Genomic DNA, 15782 nt, shown 5'->3' with positions numbered 1-15782 from the left:
GTCTGTTGGTCTGTGTATTTTTTGATTTCTGTATTTTTTTTCATCTCCTTCCTCAAACCTTCCGTATGGTTGAGCATTTGCGATTTAAAACTCTCCTGCATTCTATCCAGTCTTGAATTCATGTTTGTATGAGCTTCTTGTATTACTTGTATTAGATTCCTTTCCATATTTTTTTGATTAGTTCTCTGCTCCTCGCCCATTTCTTTGATAAAATTTAACATGCTATCTGCCATCTCCGGTGGTGGTAGTGTGCGGTAGAGTTGCTTTCTTAGTTCGTTAGTTTTGTCTAGGAGAGGCGGGTTTCCATCAGCTGCACTGCTGGGCTGAGCTGGCGCGACCTGCTGCATGACGTCCCCCTGTGGAGTTTCGGTCGTCACTCTGGTGGGCGACATTTTTTCCTGCATTGTATCTGTCGCATTCAATTGTGTGGATGACATGTGATGCAGTACATCCTGCGAAAACGCCTCGGACGTCAGACTATTGGATCGTGGGTGTTCGCCGCCGGGTGACTGGTATTCGGCCGAGCTGAAATCGGGGTTCGATCCGTCTGCCATATTTTTCTTTACAAGCCAAAACGTGAAGAGCACAACGAACTTGTTTCTGAAGATGCAATGACTGTAGGTTGAGTAAATTAATTACTATAATTATTAATTGCTAGAGCGCACGATGAAAATAGGCAGAAATCGCGGTTAATGCGTATTAATTGTAGGCATAAGTAAGTAAAATAGTCAACGCCCAGAGATTTTTCCGTCCACATGAAACACGAGAAGTTTTCTTATTTATAAAATAGTATTTTATAAAATTATCTTTACGAAGGAATGAAATAATCAATACAGTCGTTGTAATTAATCAGAAATTACACTCAGTTTCATTAGCAGCATCATTATTTTCACAGCTCTTTAGAGATGAGAAGAAGTTATGGTACTTTTTTGGAATCAAATTCTCCTTGCATAAGGAGATCAGGTCGTTCTTTTTGTTGCTTGGAATAGATGGAGGACTGTTGTATAAGGGATGTAAACTTATTTCTTTTCTTCTTCCCCGACATTTCCGAACTACATCAATTACTTCATATTCACTTTGTTCATAGGATGTCTTGTAGAAGAGCTTCAAAGGTTGTTCTTTTCTCACTTCCAACATTTTAATCTCATTCCATTGTACACGTTGGTTTTTTTCATTGATGTTGAAATTTTTCCCGGTCAATTCATTTACTTTTTTCCAATCGATGAAATCTTCTGTTGACATCTCCCTAACAATGTAAGCACTCCCCGTTTTCTTGGCAGTCTTTGCAATAGAGTACAATTCAGATGGTACATAAATTGGGTTGCTCCTTAGTACACGGTTCCTCTCCTTTTCAATAGTTGAGTGCATGGAGTCGCCTTCATTTTCTGTGTGCCCAACAATCAAAAACTTGTGACTAATTTTTTGGACATTCAAATTTTCCACAACATACAAGTACATAGATACTAAGAACTTGTTTTTATTTTGAGCAGCACAATTATCACTGTAGAATATATCATGCTTCCCTTCCCCATTATATTGCAGAAAATTATAAATACATGTGGCAATTTCACATGCTCCTCTCTTTGCCTCACCTTCATGCCACATGTAGCAGAATCCTTTTTTATCTGGGATATTATAAACTGTGAAATTGTATACATTCAATTTACTCTTGTAATAAAACGTTGATGCATTTGCATAAGGCAATGGCATTACAGCCTGAAGGTCAAAAGAGCACAATAAAATATCTTTGTCATTTGACAAAGCAACAGTTTTGTCCCTGGATTTTTCTTGATGAGCCCATTCGCATTCCTGTCTATGCTTCTCTTGTGAAGCTAATTTCACATTTTTTTCTTCTTCACTTGAATTTTTGTAGGATTCACAAATTGAACATTGATCTTTTTTTGGTCTGAAGAATGATAAATTGAACTTTGTATTTAAAATGTCTTGATAAAAATGCTGCTTCACAAACTGCTCTCCATTTTCACGACATTTTTCAATGTAGAGTCTGTACATCATGCTAATATTCAATGATCCATCCAAATACCCTCTTCTACTACCTGAACGACAGTAGTGTGACTCAACTCTTGAGAAGCTATTTATGTGATCAATGACTCCTTGTATTTCAGCATTTTTATTTTGTTGGGATGGTTTCTATGCTTTCCTCTTTTTTCTTCTTCTATGAAACCCAAGTTATCTTTTTTCTTCAGAACTGTTGATATTGTGCAGTTTGAAATATCCAGAGTCGATTTGAAAAAAGATTTGCATACTCTAACTTTTTTGTTTTCTACTTCAAAGAAGTATGCACAGTTTGGATTTCTTTTTTTGTAAATTTTATCTGTTTTTTTCTCTTCTGATTGGATGCATCTTGCAATGTACTCTCTTTGAAGGGTCTTGTCTTCTAGTGCATAGAATTTCAAAAATAGATCTTCACGATTTGGAGTTGAAATATTCTTTGTACATTTGAAAAAACATTTTTCTGGATTACAAGCCAATTTCAAACACTTTGCATGATGTATCTTCCCCAGCCTTGAAGTGTATTCTTTTCCAGAATTAATCATTTTCCTTTTTTTATTACGCAACCATTCCTCATCATTACGTAGCCTTTTCCTAGAACTAACTTTTTCTGTAACACTGGTAGCAGTAGAAGCAATAGCAACTTGATGATCTGCATCTTGATCTTGCGCCTTATCATTAATTCTCATGAATTCATCAACATCACTCACTTCTGAATCATCATCAGTATTTGGAATGAAATCGGGGTGATGATCTGCATCTTGATCTTGCGCCTTATCATTCATTCTCATGAATTCATCAACATCACTCACTTCTGAATCATCATCAGTGTTTGGAATGAAATCGGGGTCATCATCACTGTTGTCACTCGAAGTATCCTGTACAAAATTCTGTGAAGCACATAGAACAGCATCTGAACAAACTCCATTCACTTCTGAATCATTATTATTATTTGAATTGAAATCAGGGCCATCTCTACTATTGTCATTGAAAGTAGCCTGTAGAAAATCCGGTGAAGCACATAGAACAGCATCTGAACAAACTCCCCTCACATATGAATAATTATCAGTATTTGGGATGAAATCAGGGCCATCTTTACTATTGTCATTGAAAGTATCCTGTAGAAAGTCCGGTGAAGCACATATAACAGAATTTGGATAAACTCCAATCACTTCTGAATAATTATCACTATTTGGAATGAAATCAGAGCCATATTTACTATTGTCATCGAAAGTATTTTGTAGATAATTCTGTGAAGCACATAGAACAGCATCTGGATGAAAGGTTTGAAGCTCTATGAAGTCATTATCTGCAACAAAAACAAATGTCTTGTTTATACACTGTATTAAACTCTAAGCTTCAAAACATAGGTAGTACATTATGATAAATGGAAAGACACGATGTTGTCAAACCATAGATTTATTGAAAATCTAGATACCGGTTTCGGTTGTTACACCATTATCAATCTCTGATAATGGGTAATAAAGATACCAGTTACCCTGGAGTTCACCAGAGATTAATAATGGTGTAACAACCGAAACCAGTATCTCGATTTTCAATAAATCTGGGGTTTGACAACATTGTGTCTTTTCATTATGGATAACTACCACAATATCACATTCAAAACTACTCAATAAGTAGCTCATTATGATCATTAGAAGATCACAGCCTTCAGTTGTACTCACTTTCAGCTTCAAATTTTTAAGGAATTTCAAATATCATTGACAGTGATTGATATCATTTCAAGTAATATTGATGCCATCTATTGTATTCATGTTCTTGTGATTGAATAAATACATAACTATGTCTGTACAAAATTCTGTGAAGTACATAGAACAGCGTCTGAACAAACTCCACTCACTTATGAATCATTATTAGTATTTGGAATGAGATGAGGGTCATCTTTACTATTGTCATTGAAAGTATTCTGTCGAAACTTCTGTGAAGCACATATTCTTTCCTTTTTTTTCTGAGAGTGATGCCCACATGGGCTCCTAAATTCTGTGAAGCACGTGGGCTCCTAGGTCTATGCGTGGGTAATGGGAGGAATGATAATGAGAGATGACGACTGGTTTTTAGGCAGTCGGGACCAACGGCTTTACGTCTCCTCCGAAAGATGGGGTGACTGTATCTATGTGATTGTGCTGTGATCAAAAATTGCTCCCTGGTCAAGGATCGAACCCAAGTCCTCTTGCTTATCAGACCATCGCGTTATCACTTACTCCAACAAGTCACCCAATAAGCAACACATAGATCAGCATCTGGACAAACTCCACTCACTTTTGAATTATTATCAGTACTGTATTTGGAATGAAATCAGGGTCATACTCACTATTGTCATCAAAAGTATCCTGTAGAAAATTCTGTGAAGCACATAGAACAGCATCTGGATGAACAGTTTGAAGCTCTATGAAGTCATTATCATTTTGATCTGCAACAAAAACAAATGTCTTGTTATACACTGCATTAAATTCTAAGCTTCACAATTTAGGTAGGTAGTTCATTTTTATCATTAGAAGATCGCAGCCTTCAGTGTTGTGATCACTTTCAGCTCAAAATGTTCAAGGAATTTTAAATATAATTGACAAAGTAATATTGATGTGTTTGATGCCATCTATTGTATTCATGTTCTTGTAATTTTATGAATACATAATTATGTTTCATAACAAGCACTTTATAATAGGCTATGCTAGCCATAAGTTAGGCTAAGTTATGAATACATAATTATGTTGCATAACAAGCACTTTGTAATAGGCTATGCTAGCCATAAGTTAGGCTAAGTTATATCAAACAGAGTTTCTTGAAACAAGTAAAACCAATCAGTTAGCTATGGTACTACTGTAGTATGAAAAATCTGTGACTCACCTTGATTATTGTCATTTATTTGATCTTTATATCTTCTGTCCTCTTGATTCATAGAACTTCCTCTCATTGGCACTCATTTCCACAATTAAATACTGTGAACAGACCACAGTGAATGTCTCTAACCTCACTTTCTTAAATATAGGCGATAAAAACACAAAATGTGGCGGGAACAACATAACCTAACACTAGTCTACGATACAATGAGAGGATTGTGGTGTGCACACAAGTCATGTAGTGATTTATTATAAAGGTAATCAGTATAATATTATATCATGGTCAATGAAAAATTACTATCACTAGCCTACTGATTATATGTATTGTCACTATATATCAATAACATGAGCCTTAATAAGTTTAATATTAGCCTACTTTAGCCTGCAATATAGGGCAACATGAAATAAATAGTTAGGTATCAAGATAATTTATTCAGTAACGGTTTTATAATATTGAAGTGAATTATTTATCAACTTCTCTAAAAAAAAATTCTCCATATAACTCAAATCAATAAAAACAATAATAATTTATATGATGTTTGTTCCTAATAATTATTACTTTATAGTAGGCTTATCGCAATTGAGTTCAGTATGCCCTACATAAATCCTTTAAATCACCTTCACTTATCGTCATCATATTGCATGCCTTTGCATGTAAAGCCTGTGATGATCATTCCTGTCTTTTCACAGAACTATAAAATTCATGAAAGGTGAATAAAATCTTTCTTAAAATTTCAATTCCAATTCAATATGATTATTAAAATTTATGAACGTTTATAAAATCTTTATTTATTGCAGACTTTTGTAGAACATGGCCTGTGGTAGCTTAATAATTTATTAATTGTAGAGTTGTGCTAAATGATATCATAATACAATTATTTCTTAGAATTCAATCATTTCTTGTTCAAATTACATATGACTACTACATAAATAGCCTACCACATTTATCCCAAAGGCATAAACTTCTCTCTCGGTAAGGTGTGCTCTATAAATCATTCTAATAAATTTAATAATTTTTGAATGGTGTGTTCTATCTTAGGTAACTTGATCTTCAATTAATCTAGATCAATACTGGATCAGTAATAAATTAATATGCTGATGGTATTTCTAAATGCAAAATTTACTAAGAAAAAGACTGATTGCTTTTTCAACATTAGATTATTTTTCATGAATAATATTATTCACAGTGAGCCCCCTCCTAAAGTCCATGTTCGCGGGTCGCCATTTTGTGAGAATTTGGGATTGACCTAAGGGTCCTCAATTCGATAAATCGGAATGGACTCACCGATTTTTTTTAAGCATTCATCCCCGGACAGCAATCCTTCGGTAGAGCATTCGTCTTCTGTCCGCCAGTCTTCTTTCACACGCGTATTCACTAAACCGTTTATTCACTTCGATTATCCGCACACTTTAACGATTGCGAGTCCCGAGAAGTCTAGGAGAAGAGTGACGAAAACACAGACCGAGTTCCTTCTCAGTTGCCGGGAGAGAGTCTCGTTACTCTAGCAGATAGCGCCGTAGGCTAATACTTCCCGAAAGTTATGGTGGTGGGGGGTAAGCACCCTCAATTGCAAAAGGGAGAACTCTCAATGTAAGAGGACTAAATAATGAACATGGAGGTAGAGGGATAATTTGAAGAACACCTTTCCGAGAGAGAGGATATAATAATAATTAAAACTATAACTTGATACAATTACATTTAAAATATCACAGTATTGGAATGAATCTTTATTATAATAAAGCTGCATGAACCGAAGTAATAGCAGGCTGGCATCTTATCTTATCGATATTGCTGCTCGCTACTATCAATTTGAGCTATGCCAGCCCGCTTATGAAATGTGATGTCACAGTATATAGGGTTTTAGGTGCAGGATTCCTGAATCGCGAGCCTGCAGCTGCGAAAGGATTTACAGCAATTCTGAAACTGCTAAATGGGATTTCCGCGCCAGTCTAACAACTGCGCGACGGTTATTAAGGGCTACTCTGTAACAGCCCTGAAGCACGGAATAAGCATACATATAGTGTTTCTTTCCTCTGTGCCTGAAGGGAATGGATGGTGGGAATTTCAAAATTGATGATATTGACAATCTTATTAAAAAATTTGATATTTCAGGTGCATGTTGATGATTTTTATGGAGGGACATTTGTGCTTGACACTGATTCAATAATGTTGGAATCAATAAATAGTAGAAGTAGTTATTATTTGAATTGGAATCATTCAAAGTTCAAGTGTGTATAGTTCAGATACTGCACGATTTTCCCCATAAACTGTGATATAATTTTAAAAAGTGGTATAACTTTCCCAATTCTGGATATAATCATTTGAAATTCTAGGATAAGATTGAAAATATGAACAGAAACGTTCATGATTATTTTCAGAATTTTTAATGATAAAATACAATTTAAAAAAAAAATAAACTTCAGTAGCACGTTAACGGCACGTCTGACAGGATTTTCGCAGAGGACAAAATGTACTAGGAATTCACTTATACACCCGAATGAGTCATCAAAAATACATTGTTTCGAGAAAATTGAAAATATGCAAAATTATTACTAAGTTTTTAATTGAATTTAAAATTACCGCAAAATGTTTATAAATCGTTAACGGTGCATTGTAGACGATTTTTGCAGGAGACAGAAAGTGCTGGAAATTCATTTCTGCACCCGAATTAATTAACAGAAAGCTTAAAGTGAGACTTTTTTGGAAAATTCGAAAAATTTCCCATCAAAAATTTAATAGGCATAAAAATTTTCTTATCTTGATAACGGTGTGTTGTAAACGATTTTTGCAACAGATAGAAGGGGTTGAAATTCGATTTTACATTCAAACTGTTGGTCAGAAAGCCCAAATTGAGAGTTGAAGGAATGTTTGATTTTTACTTTTAACATTTTCACTTTTCATTCATGTGAAGAAACGTGATTTTCACATTGTGTGTTAACATGGGTACAGTAATATCAACCTGATAGCTCAGAAACGGGTCCTTATTGATATCAATGAAGATTTAATATATAATCAATAGATGCTCATTGACTGTATTTACCATGATGTCTATTTGTTTGTATTTACTTCTGATGGTACCCATTTACTTTTATTGATATCACTAAAAGTTCAGTGATAACAATAGATTTTCGTTGACTGTATTTACCATTATTTCTATTGATATCCATGAGCACCTATTGATATCACTGAACGTACAGTGATATCAATAAAAATTCATTGACTGTATTTACTGTGATGTGTATTGATATCCATGAACTCCTATTGATATCACTAAACTTGCAGTGATATCAATATAAGTTCATTGACTGTATTTACCGTGATTTCTATTGGTATCCATGGATTTCTATTGATATCCATGGATTCCTATTGATATCCATGAGCTTCTATTGATATCACTGAACTTGCAGTGATATCAATATAAGTTCATTTTGACTGTATTTACCGTGATTTCTATTGGTATTCATGAACTTCTATTGATATCACTAAACTTGTAGTGATATCAATATAAGTTCATTGACTGTATTTACCGTGATTTCTATTGGTATCCATGGATTTCTATGGATATCCATGAGCACGTATTGATATCCATGAGCATATATTGATATCAATAGAGTTTTTCTATCGATTTCTATGGATCTCTTCCACTAGGGTTAGTTTCTTAATTTTCTTACCAGTAAGGTTTTCAATTTCATTTATATAGCTTACAAAACAATTATACACTTCACTCTTAGACTTAATTGTATACACCCTACCTAGCTTACTGAAGTCATCAATAAAAGTAAGAAAGTACTTTGCACCTCAATATCCAGTAGTAGTATTGTGCCAGAGAAGATAATTTTGATTAAAATTTAGAATTTATAATTAGGCTGACACATCTAGAAAATACCTGAGTCTATACCTAATTCATGCAGGTGAACGGGCTAGAGTCAAGAAAACTTCAATTAATCTTGCCATGCCTGATTTAATAGGTTTATACTATAGAAAATCACTACAATTTGAAATAATTGAAAAATACAAACAGTTTCAATAAACATTGGCAGCTAAAATCGAACAACAGAAACAACAATATCATGTTACTTTGTTGACATTCTTCATCTGATTCGGGGGCGCATTACTATCCCCGTTTAGATAGCAATACGTCACAAAACCAAACAAGATCAGTCATAAAATAACCAATCAATTTCAACATGAAATTACTCAAGAAAAAAGAAAAAAACCCGTTGAACCCAAATTTCGTCGATAGTAACCCATATAACCCATTTCATAATAATTTTGAATCCCCACTTTTTATTGACATTCTCGAATGAACCTTTGTTTCACTACACTGCACTTTTGTTGGTTTGTACGTTGCTTTATCGTCGGGGTTACAGTACCTTGTTTTTGGCGGTGAGCTTTTACCGGTTGAATTTGGCTTGACGGCGACGTCCTCTTACGTCCCTAGACCTGTCGTCTGAACGGGTGTCTTGAAGCGGTTTTACATAAAGTTGCGGAACCAAAGGGGTGGTAGTACAAGAAGTTGGTTTGGGGACACACATGAACCGCTTAGCGGTTATTTGAAGAAACAATTATTCGTACATGATGAAGAAACACAATTAAACCTTTCAGGACATGGCACTACTAGTAAATTTAAACATTAATAAAAAATAAAACTAGCTCCTACATTAACTACTGAAATAAACTTATAAACCTGCCCAAAAAGGGGAAACATAGTGACTACATCTTTACTCTCGTAGTGCTCCTAGCAAAGTGTCCTCCGGAACGTAATCTGGTCTGTCGGCTGGGGAATCGCCCCACTACTGTATTTAGAAACAGGTCTCCTATTGGGCGAACGGAATCTATTTGACCAATCTTCGCGTGGCTTCTAGAGCCTTAGGACCGAATAGTAACTGCAAAATCGGTAGTTTGTTATAATTTCATTATCTTGCTGTTTTCCAGCTTATCGCACTTTATGTCGCGCCAGGAAGGCTAAGTTTTAGAGATAATTCCATAATCTACATTCCTCGACGACTCGGAGCCACAATTTTTAAATATCTATCATGGGAAACTCGAAGTCATGGCCGTTCATAATAGAGAGAGAAAATAATTTATTTCGCTAACTCACTTACAATAATGGCTCTAGTCTACTGCGTATTAAATTTACTATTATAACTTGGGAAAAGGCCTGAATTAAAGACAGTGCCCGGCACACTCCCCTTCCTTCCGGTGTGAAACACGCAAAAAGAAATCTAATCAGGATATGTTACCATAGAGGCATTCTGTATGATTTGGAGAGTCGAATTTCTGGATTGATAGTAGGATCCAATTTGAAGCGGGCCCTCTTCAAAAGAAATCTCTTTAATCATTCCGAAATTCAGCAAAATGTATAACTAATTGAGATTTGTGGCAAGAGTCTTTAAAACTGTGGCAAGAGTCAGGACAAAACAATATGGACGTGTCCACCTTTTAAGTAGGTACTAAAGACGGACCGAGTATAATAATCTTGAATACTTCAATCACTTTATTGAGTCCCTGGTTATTTTCTTGGCAAACTCTAACAAGGGAAAACGTTTAAAAGACATCATAGTTTTAATTGGTTCTATGTTACTCTGCTGTTGTAAAATATGAAGTACGTTTGATCATAATAGTAAAGGATGAAAACCTTTTTCACTCTGCAGAATGTATTGAAATCAAACTATCATTACTATAGAGTTGAGAGAGCAACATATTTTTAACAATATAAAGCAATTTTAGTAGGCAATACTATTCTACATAGGCTACGATTCAAAGATAACAATTATTGAAATTGCATTATTAGATCAACGCGAGAGCTATATGACACAAGCGCGATTTTGCATTCCACAATCATGAGAAAACACTTTTCATTATAATATTCCAGTAGGAAATCTTTACGACAGAACGCTAGTCAAAACAAAACTATGATCGAGTGCCAGGCTATTATTTATCGCAAACTCAAAATACGTGACATTTTCTCTCAACATTATTGAATTTACCAATACACTAACACATTAATAGACTACTATTACACTATTACTGATTCTCAAGTTCGCTGACATTTCCAACCTTACTGGAGCCTCACATAATTATTCCTCAACAATAAACTTCATATCCCACTAGTTTCAATTACTCTACTAGATCTCAAAATATCTCAACTTATTCACATGGAAAACTTGATTGCAATTTTACTATTCATCATTAAAAAATTTATCATTTCATTAAAGATTTTCCTATTTTTTTTTATTTATTAATTCTTTTTGACTACTTATCTCTAAAGGGTCCTACTACTGTTAATTACCTCAATTTAATTTTCCCAACAAAAATTCTATTTCCTTTTTGACACGAATTTTCCTACATATTTCTACCTTATATCCCCATTTAAATTTTTAATCAATCTTTCAACTCTCAACTACAGAATAATTTAAACTCATGCTTAACTCAAGAGATTTTTCCCTTTTCATTTCAAATTCAACTAGAAGAATTTCACTGTTAATTTTATTTTAATTTAACCCGTTCATTAGTGTTCCAATATTTATTTCTACTTTCACTGATAACCATTTTAACATTACCTAGGTACTCGAAAAAGTTTCTCTGTTATTTTATTTGTATACCTTAACTAATCACTTTAATATTCATTGTCTAAAACTTGCAATTTTCGTTACCATACCAAATTTCTAAGCAACTTTAAACTCAATAGTACCCCTTTTTTTTACCAATTATTACTTGTGTTTTTGCGGCTGACTTTCCTACCAAACATTAACGAACCTTTTGACTGGGCTTCCCTAAACTGCTTTACGCTGATTGTTTTCCTTACAATCACTACGAAGACTCACTAAATATTCTAGATTTCGGTTTACGTTATTCTACTGACGAGCCCCATAACTCTCGAATGAACCAGACCGTTTACTAGATACAAAAAAATCTTAGCTCACACCATCTTCGGTGCCTTTCGCTAAAATTATACAATTCCACCGTACAAATTTGCAAGGTTAGTCACAGCTAAATTCCTTGATTTGTTACATGGACAGCTTTTGGGCAGTGCTCCGTTCTCTCTGGACACGGACCTACACTCGCGCCGATTACCTAAATTCAACTACAACACACATAGGCAGGACATCCCCTTGTCCTCCTCTAAATCTTGAGTCTCAACTAAACAAAAAAAATTCCCCACAGCCTACAGGAAACGTCACCAACACAACGGATCTTTACACTATCACTACGCATGCCTACCGCAAAAATCACACCTAAAAAAAAAATATCTCCAATAATAAAACTGATTCACCTTTTCGAGAATAAACATTACTGATAAAGGGACTTGACAACCTCATCTCAATCAACTTATTTTTATACAAATTCCCAAGGATTTGATCATCGTTTCAACTTAATCTACAATATCTAATTATTTAGTTTAAACATCTATGAAGGCCAAAACTACTCATCAACTTTTCAAAACTACATATCAACAATAACTAATAAAACAGTTTCCTATTTATTCTCTGATTACCTTCGATCTACCTAAACTTATCAAAAAAAATTCCTATTTTCCTCAAACATTCTCCCATAATAATTTCCGAATTTTCCTAATTTACTTGGGTTGACCTTTAAAATCTCAATATTCACTTTCACTACTACTATACTATGATATTCAACTACCAGACGTGAGACCAGAATACGTACGTTGACATTACAATAATTTCTATCATCATTCACGGAATTACAGAATACAAAAAATTTATTCAGCACTTAGAATCAGTTTTTTCTCACATGTCCTAGTTTCTTCTACTCATTTTTATTCTAACGTTAAACCTTTCAATATCAATGATCAATTTCAATATGAAGTTTCAGAATACTTTCAACTTAAGCATCAATGATACTTGACTTTATCTTTAAGCACTTCAAAAGATTATCATTTTAATGGTTTAACATAACTGAATAACTTTCCTGTTTCATCTACAATTATTTAAACTTCAGAAAAATTGGAGTAGCAACTATAAATTATTCATTCAACTCCAAACCCAAAATATTGACAGTTAACACGTTCACAGAATGAATTATTAAGTATAGACTCAGAAAAATTGATCTAGTATTATTAGAGTAAGTTATGAAAAATTTAATTTTTTAGAAAATTTGAATTCCAGAGATTTAAATATCTCTAGACAGCAGAGTGGCGCAGTTGTGTGCCAGAGAAGATAATTTTGATTAAAATTTAGAATTTATAAATAGGCTGACACATCTAGAAAATACCTGAGTCTATACCTAATTCATGCAGGTGAACGGGCTAGAGTCAAGAAAACTTCAATTAATCTTGCCATGCCTGATTTAATAGGTTTATACTATAGAAAATCACTACAATTTGAAATAATTGAAAAATACAAACAGTTTCAATAAACATTGGCAGCTAAAATCGAACAACAGAAACAACAATATCATGTTACTTTGTTGACATTCTTCATCTGATTCGGGGGCGCATTACTATCCCCGTTTAGATAGCAATACGTCACAAAACCAAACAAGATCAGTCATAAAATAACCAATCAATTTCAACATGAAATTACTCAAGAAAAAAGAAAAAAACCCGTTGAACCCAAATTTCGTCGATAGTAACCCATATAACCCATTTCATAATAATTTTGAATCCCCACTTTTTATTGACATTCTCGAATGAACCTTTGTTTCACTACACTGCACTTTTGTTGGTTTGTACGTTGCTTTATCGTCGGGGTTACAGTACCTTGTTTTTGGCGGTGAGCTTTTACCGGTTGAATTTGGCTTGACGGCGACGTCCTCTTACGTCCCTAGACCTGTCGTCTGAACGGGTGTCTTGAAGCGGTTTTACATAAAGTTGCGGAACCAAAGGGGTGGTAGTACAAGAAGTTGGTTTGGGGACACACATGAACCGCTTAGCGGTTATTTGAAGAAACAATTATTCGTACATGATGAAGAAACACAATTAAACCTTTCAGGACATGGCACTACTAGTAAATTTAAACATTAATAAAAAATAAAACTAGCTCCTACATTAACTACTGAAATAAACTTATAAACCTGCCCAAAAAGGGGGAAACATAGTGACTACATCTTTACTCTCGTAGTGCTCCTAGCAAAGTGTCCTCCGGAACGTAATCTGGTCTGTCGGCTGGGGAATCGCCCCACTACTGTATTTAGAAACAGGTCTCCTATTGGGCGAACGGAATCTATTTGACCAATCTTCGCGTGGCTTCTAGAGCCTTAGGACCGAATAGTAACTGCAAAATCGGTAGTTTGTTATAATTTCATTATCTTGCTGTTTTCCAGCTTATCGCACTTTATGTCGCGCCAGGAAGGCTAAGTTTTAGAGATAATTCCATAATCTACATTCCTCGACGACTCGGAGCCACAATTTTTAAATATCTATCATGGGAAACTCGAAGTCATGGCCGTTCATAATAGAGAGAGAAAATAATTTATTTCGCTAACTCACTTACAATAATGGCTCTAGTCTACTGCGTATTAAATTTACTATTATAACTTGGGAAAAGGCCTGAATTAAAGACAGTGCCCGGCACAGTATGTGGTCCATTCAAATCAGTATGTACTATTTCTAGTATTTCATTAGCTCTAGTTCTACTTTTATTGAAAGGCAAATTGTGCATTTTATTCTCAATACAAATCATACATTTCATTAATTCATTACCCAAATCTTTAGGCAAATCTTCTATCATCTGATTTTCACACATGTTTTTCAGATAAATAAAGTTTACATGTCCCAGCAAATGATGCAGTTTTTCTTTTAAACTTGAATCTACAGTTTTGTCAATAACTTCTGAACTATTTACTCTACTCTCTTTACATTTAATAGTACTGGTCATCTTATACAAATTGTCAACTTCCCAGGCAATAGCTATTAGAACATTTTCTTGGTTGAATATTTTAGAATTATTACCACAAGAAATAATTTTATGCTCATTGGTAATCTTTGAATAGCTATTTAGATTTCTGTTCATGTCTTTGACATAATACATATTTTTCATTTTAATCTTTTCCTCTCTATTGAAAACTTTGAAATCACTTTATTACTACAGTACCTACTTTTGTTGCTTTAAGAATTCTACCACCTTGACATCAATTGGATTTTTTAATTCAATACTCTCATAAAAATATTTTTTGTTATTAATGACATGATCAGTAAAGCCACTATCCAGTAGCCACTCTATTTTTAACTTACCTAGTGAGTTACTAACTTGGTAGTTTTCAAGTTTTGTATCTTGTACTTCTACATTGAAGTTATTCATTCCTGTTTTATGGGATTTTTGGTAGGATGAGCCAGGCCTTCTACTCGGCTGCCAGTTGTTGTCTTTCTTCTGCCTACAGTCTCTTTTCAGGTGTCCTTGTTTTCCACAATTGAAGCAGGTCCTTGTTTCTTTCTTGAATGATTTCGGGTGTCCAGAATGTTCCACTGTATATGCATTCGAGTTCGGTTGATTGTCTCTTGTTTTAGTGTTCATCAGGGTAATTTTGTTTTTCACGTAGTCCACCGTCTGGTCTTCTTCTTTTAAAACATCAATTGAATCGCTGATGTATGAGTAAGAGTCTGGTAACATTCTCAACATATAATTGATTTTTTCCTTTTCCGTGACCGTCGCACCTGCGCTTTTAAGTTCATTTACTGTCTTCTCAAAATCGCTGAAGAATTCAGTTACATCACTGTAGTCCCTCAATCTTAATTTGTCAAGTTTATTCCGGCACACTATCTGAAGAGCGGTTGATTGTTTGAGATACATCTGGTCGAATTTCCGTATTATATCGTAAGCAGTTTCAATATCGCTAATAAAATCAAGTTGCTTGTTCGTGATCCCACTATAAATGTAGTTAATAGCTTTCACGTCCATGGTTAACCATTCGCTGTCTCTGTCGGATTCTTGTTTAGATCGAGTTAT

General features: G+C 34.4%; 2 protein-coding genes across 5 annotated transcripts in view; one reads left to right on the top strand and one right to left on the bottom strand.

The window, feature by feature from the left end:
• Positions 1–15782, top strand: part of LOC111055537 — a 257536-nt gene that overhangs the window by 173865 nt on the left and 67889 nt on the right. The gene's annotated exons all lie outside the window — the stretch shown is intronic.
• LOC120350647 lies at positions 850–4915 on the bottom strand. Its single transcript, XM_039425081.1, has 3 exons — positions 4879–4915; positions 4346–4444; positions 850–3322 (listed from the first exon to the last, which is right to left on the bottom strand). Exon 3 carries the CDS (start codon positions 2014–2016, stop codon positions 850–852), a length of 1167 nt encoding a protein of 388 aa, XP_039281015.1. The 5' UTR covers positions 2017–3322; positions 4346–4444; positions 4879–4915.

The sequence above is a fragment of the Nilaparvata lugens genome, chromosome 3 (assembly GCF_014356525.2).
Source record: "Nilaparvata lugens isolate BPH chromosome 3, ASM1435652v1, whole genome shotgun sequence".
In the NCBI taxonomy this organism is placed as follows: Eukaryota; Metazoa; Arthropoda; class Insecta; order Hemiptera; family Delphacidae; genus Nilaparvata; species Nilaparvata lugens.
This window is presented reverse-complemented; position numbering and strand designations above follow the sequence as displayed.